The sequence below is a fragment of the Labrus mixtus genome, chromosome 14 (assembly GCF_963584025.1).
Source record: "Labrus mixtus chromosome 14, fLabMix1.1, whole genome shotgun sequence".
NCBI classification, from domain to species: Eukaryota; Metazoa; Chordata; class Actinopteri; order Labriformes; family Labridae; genus Labrus; species Labrus mixtus.
This window is the reverse complement of record NC_083625.1, coordinates 14,371,441-14,382,699: the sequence shown is the minus strand read 5'-3', so window position 1 is coordinate 14,382,699 and position 11,259 is coordinate 14,371,441. Positions and strand designations below refer to the sequence as shown.

The 11,259-nt window shown below is 40.3% G+C and overlaps 1 protein-coding gene across 1 annotated transcript; it reads right to left on the bottom strand.

The window, feature by feature from the left end:
• Positions 1-398: 398 nt before the first annotated feature.
• adad2 (adenosine deaminase domain containing 2) lies at positions 399-9,701 on the bottom strand. Its single transcript, XM_061055195.1, has 11 exons — positions 9,608-9,701; positions 8,094-8,240; positions 7,745-7,889; positions 7,236-7,374; positions 6,058-6,186; positions 4,775-4,925; positions 4,346-4,516; positions 2,669-2,883; positions 2,072-2,306; positions 801-933; positions 399-691 (listed from the first exon to the last, which is right to left on the bottom strand). Exons 2-11 carry the CDS (start codon positions 8,225-8,227, stop codon positions 581-583), a joined length of 1,563 nt encoding a protein of 520 aa, XP_060911178.1. The 5' UTR covers positions 8,228-8,240; positions 9,608-9,701; the 3' UTR covers positions 399-580.
• Between the last annotated feature and the right edge of the window lie 1,558 nt (positions 9,702-11,259).

Here is an 11,259-nt window from a genome sequence, read left to right as displayed (position 1 = left end):
AGATGTTACTGAAACTTTGACCTTTGTACAAAAAGCTTGTTTTGTTTGTTTCCCATTTGACCTCCTGACTCCGGCCCTGCTGGACTCACATGAGATGAACTACATGATCACAAGACAGAAATATGAGTGAGATTCAATAATGATGAACACTATATGAAAGTGAATGACACCTCTAGGTAAAACATAGTAATTACCTGCCCATGGCCGCCCCCATGCTCGTGACTGGATCATTTGGTTGGTGATAAACAAAAAATGCTTTGCAGTTTATCACTACAATTTTTTGGTTGCAGAACAAAATGGTGATAATTCTGCTCGCTTCTACCAAACAGGTTGGAAAAGATTTCCACCCATCACTGATATTTTCTCCACCTGCAGCACATTTAAACCAACCACTTCACTGGTGCAAACAGTCGGGTTGCTTTTATTTTTCTCAAACACCTACACAAACTGAAAACATGAACATATTCTACAAAAACAAACTAAACGTACTGTTATTGAGAAAAACTGAAGTGCACTCAACAATGAACTAAATCTGAAGAACTGGGATAAACATCAACGTGGTCCCTTTCTGGGAGCACATTCAAATGCTGAAACAGTCCACCAACTTCTTTGAGTTCCAGGGACCTGCATGGTTACTCAGAAACTGTTGCTTGACCAGATCTTTGACTGTCTGGTAGACCACAGCTTCCACCTATAAACAAAACATTAAGGACTATAAAGTAAGTACAGTTCACTGAAGCAGTCTCAGAATGGACTGCACATTAAAATTAACCTCACTTGGTAGTTTTACAGATACACACCTTGACACTGTGGTAGGTGGGGAGCTCCGGCAGATAGCTATGTCCAGCTAGCTGAGCAACTCGGAGGAAATAACTGTAGAGGGCTCTCTTGCAAAGTCTGCTGGAGAAGCCAGGCCCACTCACAGATGGAGAGCTGGGAAATAAAGTAGTGCAGCATAAACGCTCTGTACAATTTTTCTTTGAGGATTAGTTCTCAGCTTTAGGGGGCGGCTGTGCTGAACATAAAAATGTGTTTGGTAAGACAATTGTGCACTGCTTCAGCTTAGATTTTGAGTGTGGTTTGACTGAGTGAGAGAAGACATGGTTTTCTTACAGGAAGCAGGCTTAGCGCTGGCAATAAAGGCAATTTAAGATCTTTCCGAGAACTTGAATAAAGGTCGATGATGATGATGATGTTTTGGTGGAGATATTTAGTATGACAGCAGTTATAGAGGCAGACATTAGCAGCAGGCTATTGGATCATTTTAAGGTCTCTTCCGAGACCACTACAATGTCTTCAGCTCACCAGGAGAATTGGGGAGAAACCAGGATTTTCATGAAATAATTGATTGCTCTAGCGATGATAAACATGACAATAGGAAGCGATGACTAACTGGCCTGCCGCAGCATGTCCTTTAGTTTTTACTCTGTAAAATCTGTATTTTTTCCGTAAATTTTCTCAACATCCATTTCATTCTTCATCTTCCTCTCTCTGCATCTATGAGTTCCTGTACCCTTGTCCTTTAATGGATTGTCCGCTTTTTCTGAAGCCTTTTTCTTCTTTGTGTATTCACAGTTTGTTTCGACTGCGCTGCGGAACTCATCCTGACAAAACACCATGTTGCCTAAAACTAATTGTTCAGTCTGCAAGACAAGAGCTGAAATACACAGCAACACTGCAAGCACAAAGCAGGAAATCTATTTTTGGATGTAATCTCTGCCCAAGGACAACACAGCCTCCAATGAGAGCGTTGTCTGTGCCACACTCGAGCTACTGGACATCAGCAGTTGTCGGCAGCTCTAAAGCCAGGAGATGGCAGGAGCCCCAGGCCTCACTGAGCCTGTCAAACAAGCAGTCTGCTTTAAGCTCTTCCAACAGTACCCTTCTGTCCTTGAACTGGCTTCAGGGGTGTGCATGAGGTAAGCTTTAGTCAGGTCATGGCCCCACATTTTGAATGCATGTTAGAGAAGACATAAAGTTTTCTTCCAGAAAAAAATTAAAATATCAACATCATTGAGTCTTCACAAATAGTGTCCAGTAGACATTTTGCAACAATTCATCGGTAACTTACCCATCAATGATGAAGCCCTTCCCGCTGTCCAGTACTTCGATATCCTTGTCTCCGAGGCACCAGTTGATGCTGAGATCGTCATGTCGCGGGGAGGTCGCATTAGGCCCAACATATTCGCCACAGAGAAAGAAGATGTTGTTCTTTTTGTAGGATGACGGCAGAAAGTCTTCCATGTCATCGGCCAGGCGCTTGTTGGTGATATCAGACACTTCGTCATTAATGGCCTTCTGGCCCCCTAAATAAACAGAACAACCCTAAGTTTTCTCTTAAATGGTTCCCTCATGTGTCAACACACAGAGGGATTTGATGATGTCATTACAGTTTGGTCAGATATTAAAGAAAGGTTACTCTTTTCATTTCACAGGTAGTTTTCATCATATCAAGATCAGCTCAAGCTTATGAATACTTTTAAAAGTAGGTCACTTGGATGTAAAACACATGGATTTACTTTTAATAATCTGTTTCATGAACTCCACCCTAAAGACACAGTTTGACATTTGTTTTTTGCCTCCTGTTGGAGTTACTTAATTGGTAGCCTTTTTGTCAATCTTAGCATAAAGACTGTTAATATTCATGTTTATGTTCGAGGCTCTTTACCTAGCACCATGCTGGTGATGTAGAGTGGCTGGATGAAGTGGGTCAGTAATGCACCCTGAATCCCAGTGACGGTCCAACGACACATCTTGTCACTACCGGACATGCAGCAGACTTTTGCACCCCACAGACTCGGTTCAAGGTAGGCTACTGGGACCAGTGCACCTTGGGCATGATACTGCAGCTTCATAGCAGCCCAAGTGCTGTTTGCAGGACCCCTGAGAAAGGACAGACATTGTGTGCTGCTCATTCAGATACCACTGGAGAAGAGAATGACAAGATCATATATATAGGGTTTGGGACGTGTGTTACAAACTGTCTAATGCAAAGTTTGTCTTTAGTGTTTGAAAAAACCAACAACGAGAAAAACAAGTTTATTCCAGCATCTTAAACAAAGGAATGCAAACGACTAGGGTCAGTAAAGCCGTTTTCACATATGCACTCCGGATAATATCTAGATATTTACAGGAGGACTTCTCCGGAGATTCTCCCGAACTAGCCGTTCACATATGCTCCTCACAGCGGGGACTATCCCTGTCAGAGGGGAGGGGGCGCGGGGGGATTTCCCGACGTAAGATGTGACGTAAATAAACAACGCGGAAGTAGCGGCCGAAGCAACAGAGTCCGCTACACGATGTTATAATGAGAATATTTGCCTTTATATCAATGCTATGTGTAATCCAATGGAATGACAACATCCACAAAAGAGAGGAGAACAACATACTGACGAGCAGAAAACATAATGCAGCCGTTTAATTACGTGCACGGAGATCTTAGTGGTCGCGTGCAGACACTTCAGCCGGTCACTATATAAACGTCACTCATTGGCTGAAATTGAAATCTGCGGAGTATATTTGGCCGCGTTCAGACATCAGCTCACTCGGATATTCTGTGGGTAAAATACTAGGGGTCTGGCCGGAGAAACTCCGGGTAAAGTCTGCACGGAAAATGCAGCTGTTTGCGTTCACACATAGCCTAAAGCCCCAAATCTCCTGAGTTTTTCAGGAGATTTCCGTATGTGTGAAAAGGGTTTATGTGACACTCAAAGTTTCCTGTGACTTCAGTAGATTTAAATTATAATCCTAGATGTTATGTGGAGACAAAGATAATTTTTGTTTTTGGAAACACCTGCCCTAATCTTTAATTATCTATGCGGTGTTTCCCACACATGGATGATACCTGGGCAGGTATATTTATAGCCACTGCGCACAGAAGAGAGAGCGAGAGTGTGCATATAGGCTGCACGGAAATTGACAACGTCCGGACCTCACTGAGTGCAAGGTATGTAAACTGTGTGCATGGATTCCCAATGCAAATTGGTGTGCAGTTGGCGCACAAATTTGCAAACCATGGGTACAGATTTGCAAGTGTTTTTTTATTTTATTTTTGGCCTTTGGAGGCTCCATGCAACACAACAAAACTCCCATTTTAGAAAGTTTGCAACAGATGATCCTCCTGTGGAGAGGCTTGTTATCAAGATAAAGAAAAAAACCCAAGAGAGAAGCCAGAAGGGGAGAAAAGGAGAAAGAAAGGTCGTACGTCCCTCTTGTAAATGCAGCGACCCCCCCCCCCCCCTCCCCACAGTGAACTCGACCACCCAGGTAAATCCTTCATACACAAAATACTTGCAAGATACTGCTTTAAACAGAGCTCACAGAACAAAAAAGAAGCCTGCTGTACTTGAAGTAGAAGTTCTTCGCTGCTCCTTCAGGACACTGATTGGTGTAGAGATGCAGACTGATCCCAGGTTTGAGCTGAAGTTGGTGGCTGTCTGTACTGCTCTCAAAAATGCAGTTCTCCTTGGCCTCTGGATCAGCATCATAGTACAGCAGAAGCTGTTTGTATAAAAACCTGAACACAAGCCAGAAGATAACCAGTCTCACTTTGAGTCACAAAGAACAAGAGCCCACTGCGGTACAAGAGAGTGAGCGAGCTGCTTTCTCTTAGGCGTATTAAAAGGCATGACCTTAATTAATTCTCTGTTTCAACAACAATAAGGAAATATTTCAACATTTTACTATTAAGACATTTAGGGATAATATGAAGTAATTGAAAAAAACCTTGTGAAATTTGCACAAGACCGCTGGAGGTCATAAAAGTAGTTTGTACCTCAAAAGAGCTCGTCTGGCGATGATGATGGCGTGGCAGTCATGGACCATGGTCCCATTAAAGCAAAGCCACTTGCTGCAGCTTGAACGACCAGCTCCCACTGCCACCACTTTGTACTGCTCACAAGGACGGCGTGCTGCATCCAACACATCTATGGAGGAAATCAAACCATTCTACTTTCAATTCAATATGAATTTTTTAGCTTTAGATGGTAGCAGCCAGGATGACTCACTGAGATGACTCATTTTGAGAATAATGACCGAAGGTCATTTAAAAATGGGGTGATTCATCAGCCCGCATACAAACCATTGCCTTTGACTGAAAGAACTCAAAGGTCATAATCATTCGCAGCAGGTCATTATCAATAGGATAAATAAAGATGTAACAGCTCTTTAGCGTTTAAATGTCTCAATTGTTGTTGGAACTGAAAAGCAGTGAAAATTAAGTGACATTAAGTTTTTGAGCGAGAAGCAACATAACCAAGAAGAAGAAGAAATGTATTCTATTCATCTGCCATACTGTAAATGATCCTTAATTTAAGGTCTTCCTTTTAACTCCAGCTGAAATTAACTAAATGTGTATGTAAAATACAAAGAGACACCTTACTGTGATATACCCAACAAGTCTCTCATAAAGCTCCAACGTTAGCTTTTCTACAAAGCAAGAAAGAACCTTGAGATAGACAGCAGTCTGCTGAAGTATAAAGAAGATCCATTCTTTATGAACAGCCTACATTATCTTTCCTACTCAAGTGTCTGCTTTATCAAGCTTTCTAAATGAGCCCCTAAATAAAAAAACACCCACCACTAGTCAGGCCTGTGGCCATAGGCTGGCAGTATTCCCAATTAATTGGTCTTCTCCTCTGTCTCAACTACCTGGATGTAAACGAGCAAAGTGAACGGAGTATAGAATCCCATAGGAGCTGAGCATTCAGCAGTGTTTTGTTGTACAGTTCAGTTGTATATAGACTATCAAATTAAACTGGCATACAGGCAGTTACAAGCAATACAAAACATACAATGTGTAAGCACATTTAGCACAGGCACATGAAGGTTAACTGTAAGGAGGACAGAAGGCTAGTGGTGCTAGCACTGATAACGTTAGCCACCCTTGACAAGCTAATTTGTCACGGTTTACCCTTAAAAAAATAATTGTGCTCAATTTTGACTGAGTTTTTTTCTTACATTAAGAAAAGTTGTTTTGCTTGACTTTAAATTTCCTTTGACCCCACTAGAAATTAGTCGGCTGAGGAAATCCCTATTTAACATACCTGTACTGCTTACCTCTTATCATCACAAATGCTGCCATGTGGCTCTTGCAACCCTGAAAATCAGGACTCATCTTCAGGAGGCTGTCAAACTTCTCGCTGCTTATTGCTCCCATGTGATTCTTGTGCCAGTCTGTTTGCCAAACTAGGAGAGGAAGAATATACAACACTTGTTTATAATCAGGCAGAGAACATATTAACGTATACACCACACCATGTGAACTCTGACAAGTCAACCTCACATTGAACACTGTTTTAGCATTGTAAAATGACTGACAAATGTAACAAAAACTGTAATAAATGATGGGCTGTATGATTGTAGTGTGCTGTATAATGCACACTTCAGTGACAGGGTATCTACTGTACATTCAGTTACGTGTATGTAACATAAAAACGTATATTCCCACATTACCACAGACCATATGTTGCCTTGCCTACTTCCTCAACTTGTATATTTTCCCTGGGGCCCCTAAGCTTTATAATTGAAGTACAGTAAAGTAAGATATATTCAGAGAATCTGTAACTGTAAGTCACGTGTCAACAGAATCCATATAACCATCTGGTGTTATGTCCTTTGTTAATTGAGGGTTTTTATTTGATCAGAAGCCTGGTCTACTGACAGTTTATTATTTGGACACCTTCCATCAGTACAGCCTTGAACACAATGGTTTATCAAGACACTTTCCTCCAAAATGTCACATACAAGGGGCTGTGAAAAGAAAAAGTTGTATTTATTCATATTAAAGAAAAAGGGAACAAGTGCTAGTGTGCTGGTTTAGGATAGAAAATGTATTTTTTAGCCTTTTGGATGATAATGAGTCAAATGTCCTGACTTCAGTCTGGAGTTTATCACATGACAGTAAGACCAGGACAGAAAAAGCCTTGACTGATGCAAGTGACTAAAGTGGACTCACAGTGACCGTCAAAGCAGAAGTCATGAGGATGGAACAAGTCAAAGTTGGTATTTGGGAAAGAGGGAGCTGTTCTTGACCTGTAGGCTCGAGTATCAAAGGAAAAGTGTTTGAGGATGCAAGCTGCATCAAGAAGCAGATGTAGTGAACGGACAAGTGAGGTGGTGTGAGAAACCTTGGAGAGGTAAAACACAGCACAGGCAGCTCCTGGACTAGCCAAAGGCTTTTTTTTTTGTTGGCATATTAAGACTAATATTACATGGTATAGTCACTACTACTGCACCTTCAGTCTTCGTGCCCTGGTCTGGATTCCTGAAGTCCTTGATCTGATCCAGGAGCAGCTCTTCATCCGAGGGTATACTTTCATCGGGTGACATACCAGGGAGAGAGAGAACGGTTTGGTCACATTCTGAGTTGTCATCCTGAGAAAGAAAAAAAAAATCAACTTAAGGGTTTGAAGGATCATTGAGATTGAATTTCTATTGTTCTCAACTTTAATTTGAAAATGGTTTCAGATGGATCTGAACCCCTTGTGGCAAATGATCGGCTGTTTATCATCACAGATTTTACTTGTCTTTAAACAACATTAAATATAAAAGCAGAACATTTGTCATAAGTTTGCCTTTAAGGCAGCTACTGAGACTGCAGTAATGCTGATATAGAGTAACATTTATTTGGATCAAACAACAAGGTGAAAACCTAAACCTAACACATTTCAAATATGGCCTTTGCTATGAAACACCTAGAGAAGGTAGAAGGAAACCCTGACATCATCTCTTTCCATGTATTTACCTCATCTCCCAAACGGATGTCACCAGTACAAAGTTTATCATTGAGCTGTTGGATGGAGGCCTTATCCATTCGGTTTCTGTCACTTCTTTCAGAAAATAAATCCCCTTCTGCTCGGTTAAAGTCTCCTGAAGCAGACATAGTTTCCCTAGGACAGTAACATAAACAGTGAGCACATTTAACATCTTAAATTGAGCAGTCCAGTCCAGTGCACGAGTAAGAACAATAAGTTCATCTTTTTAGACAACCAATCACTATCAGAATGAATGTGTTCATTGTTCTGTACTTAAAGAATAAAACTTGCATTGTCTAGTCTTACTGTAATACAATAATTCCACCCTTCTATCGTTACCTCAGCCCAGTAACACCACAATAAAGGGGCACTTCATCTTTCACATAATCCTGATGATGATTAAGGTCCGGCTGAGACCGAAGACAAGCACCGCGTCTTCTTGGACTGTATTTAAACACTTCATGGTCCTCCATACTTTCAACCAACCTGTAAAGAAAAATGAAACAAAGAAGACGTTTCTTCTAACAGTCTTGTACATGTGTAATACTCTATACTGGTCTATAACAAATTACCTCATCTTACAGTTGCACCACACTGGGAACTCTACAGTTTATGTAATTCTAAACGTTTCTGCTTTTTTCACAATGGAAATGTGCTTGCATAGAGGAAACTATCTTTGACATAAGCACTTTATCCTGGTTTAACCAACAGTTATCTGTAATGCATTTTCATGTTGGTGGTTATGATGAACCTATAAAACTGGCTGGCAGCAAACTCTGGTTTTAACCTGGAACATGGATCTGACACTCAACAGCTAGGGGAGACGAGAGAAAGAAAACAACAAGTACTCAGTCCTTCCATGGATTAATTGATACATTAATTAAAAGAAAATAAATGGAAATATTTTGAAATCACTTAGGATTAATAGTTCCAAACTCAACATTTTCAGAAAAAAACGTGATTGTTAGAAGTCAAGACTGTTATTCAGACAAAAGATGACATTTCTGGCTTAGAAACTATGATCGCCATTTTTAATTTGCCGTTGATGTAGACCAGGGGTTCCCAAACTTTTCAGCTTGCGACGCCCATTATGACGGTGATAGATACTTGGGACTCCACATTTGATGCACTAGGTCAAAACACTGGTATTAAAACAGCAAACAATAGCCCAAACACCATCATATTATTTTTTGTAATTTATTGTAAGAAACTTTTTTTTTTTTACCTACTGTATTTTCAAATTAATGGGTGAAATATCCAATTTTAAACCATTTTTATATGTTTTTGAAAGGAATCTCGCGACCCCCCCAGTGGGCCGCGACCCCCACTTTGGGAACCACTGATGTACACTACACTTTCAAGAAAAATAACTAAAACTTACAATAAAATCACTCATGAATAACACTTCATTTTGCCTCCGTGGAAAGTGAGGAAAAACACACCGCACATTTGCTGTTTTACCGTCACCACTTCCTGATGTAAGACTGAACATTAACGCTACAAACAGCAGCCAGTGAGAGGGAGAAGCTAACGTCGGCTAACGATAGCTTCACCATATTTAAATTGTAAAGCAACGCAGTGATATAAGAGAAGCACCTTAAAACACTTATATGAAACAAGCGCAAACTCACATCTTTCACCACTGAAATATATATTTGAAGTACAGTCAGTTACAGGTCCGGTTTGCTTAAGGGTTGTCTAGTTAACGTTATCTCAACTTTCAGGTTTTACTTTCGACTGACATGATGGTCTGAACCAACCTTTCACTGTTTTGTTTAAACATTTAATTCTAATATTGAATACGGCCACATATTACCGTGAATTTACAGGCACTCTTAATTATATTCACAAACCCGAACAAGGCGTTGTTGCTGCGGTCGTATCCACCTGTCTGAATCCAGAGTCGTAAAAGGATGTATGGATGATTTGAAACTGGCAACCCTGAAGGTGAAGGTAAGCTGTTTGATGAAAGTATTATGTTCTGATTGATATGGTGATGCAAAAGTTAGCTTAAAATGATCAATGATAATTATGAAAATGATAAGAAATGGGAAACCAACCTGTAAATTATATTCCAAGAGTTTGTGGACGCCCATATATAATAGTTAACCATTGGGCTCTCCTTGTCTGCCAACACAGCACAATATGTTGTATGCTGGTACACCAATTATTTTCATGGTGTCATAGAACATATGTGCCTGCACAAACATGATAATGCAACAGGTTGGACAGGTGTTCCTATAAAATGGGATATAAATTCCAAAGCAACAGAGAAATTAACTCAAAATACACTCTCTGAAATCAGACAGACCCAGTGAAATATCCTCTTGTGTCTATAACACATTTTAGTAAATGCCATGCTTTCATAGGCCTATCTGTATTTACATTGTGATATCTGTGTGGATGTGACCATTGCACCCGTGAATTTAGATTGAATGCTGGAAATTGGAGGAAAGGAAAGAGCGGGTCAGTAATATTTTATGTATAGAGGCAGTAGATAAGCAAATAGGTACAGAATGGTGTGATGGTTTCTATGAATTTTAAATCTGTAGCACTGCACACACACACACACACACACACACACACACACACACACACACACACTTACACACACACACAAACACACAAATACACAAATACACAGTGAACACCAAGAGCATGTGCTGAAAAGCTTTCAGGATGAAATTAGTTTGCAGTTGTTCAAAAAATCAAAATGACACACACATAAACACCTTTCTAAGCCTCCCATAAGTGTTTGGTATTATTTACAAAAAAGAGAAATGCTCCCCTGATCACTGTAAACTCTATATTTCATTTCCTCCTTTATTTCTGTCTCCCCTTAACCAAATGAGGCTTTCTTATGAGCCTGTGTGTGTGTGTGCGCGCGTGCATATGTCTGAGTGGATCTGTGATTCACATGAGACTGTGAAATGTTAAGTCACCCCCATCTCAAGAGAGCCCTCTGAAGCGCAATGGAAGCTATCCCATGTGTCTTCTTCATTTTAAATACCATCTCTTCCCTCCCTGAATCCTCTCTCTTTGTCTCTTTCTATTCCCCTTCCACTCCGTCTACATCTTTCTCTCTTCTTATTTTGCTTTCACACCCACACACTCGCTCATGAGCGGAGAGATTTCCCTGTTTATTTTTTAATGGGGAAAAAATGAAACAGAGTGGCCTACAAAACATACTTGGAGCTCAATTCACTATTTTTTTTTTTCTATTTTTTTCTGCTCAGGGACATGGTTCCTCAAATACAATGTCACGGGTTTGTGTTGGAATAAGGACAGGGAAACTGTGAAATCTTGAGCCCATTGACAATTTTTTCTAAACATATGTTATGTGTGAGAGTGTGATTGTAATCATGTGCTTGCAAGTGTGAAAAAACACACCACTAGGCATGGTTTATAAGGCTGTTTATTGATGCCTGGCTGTCGGAAACTGTGATTTATTCATTTATATTCATTAACGCTAGAAATCAAAGCCTGAAATTCAACCAACTACATT

Excerpts from the sequence above, each read along its gene's own strand:
- adad2 (XM_061055195.1), bottom strand. The coding sequence starts at position 8,227 with ATGGAGGACCATGAAGTGTTTAAATACAGTCCAAGAAGACGCGGTGCT. Across the intron at positions 2,884-4,345 it reads GCGAAGAACTTCTACTTCAA|GGGTCCTGCAAACAGCACTT; the intron begins GTACAGCAGGCT and ends GTCCTTTCTCAG. Across the intron at positions 2,307-2,668 it reads CATCACCAGCATGGTGCTAG|GGGGCCAGAAGGCCATTAAT; the intron begins GTAAAGAGCCTC and ends CTGTTTATTTAG.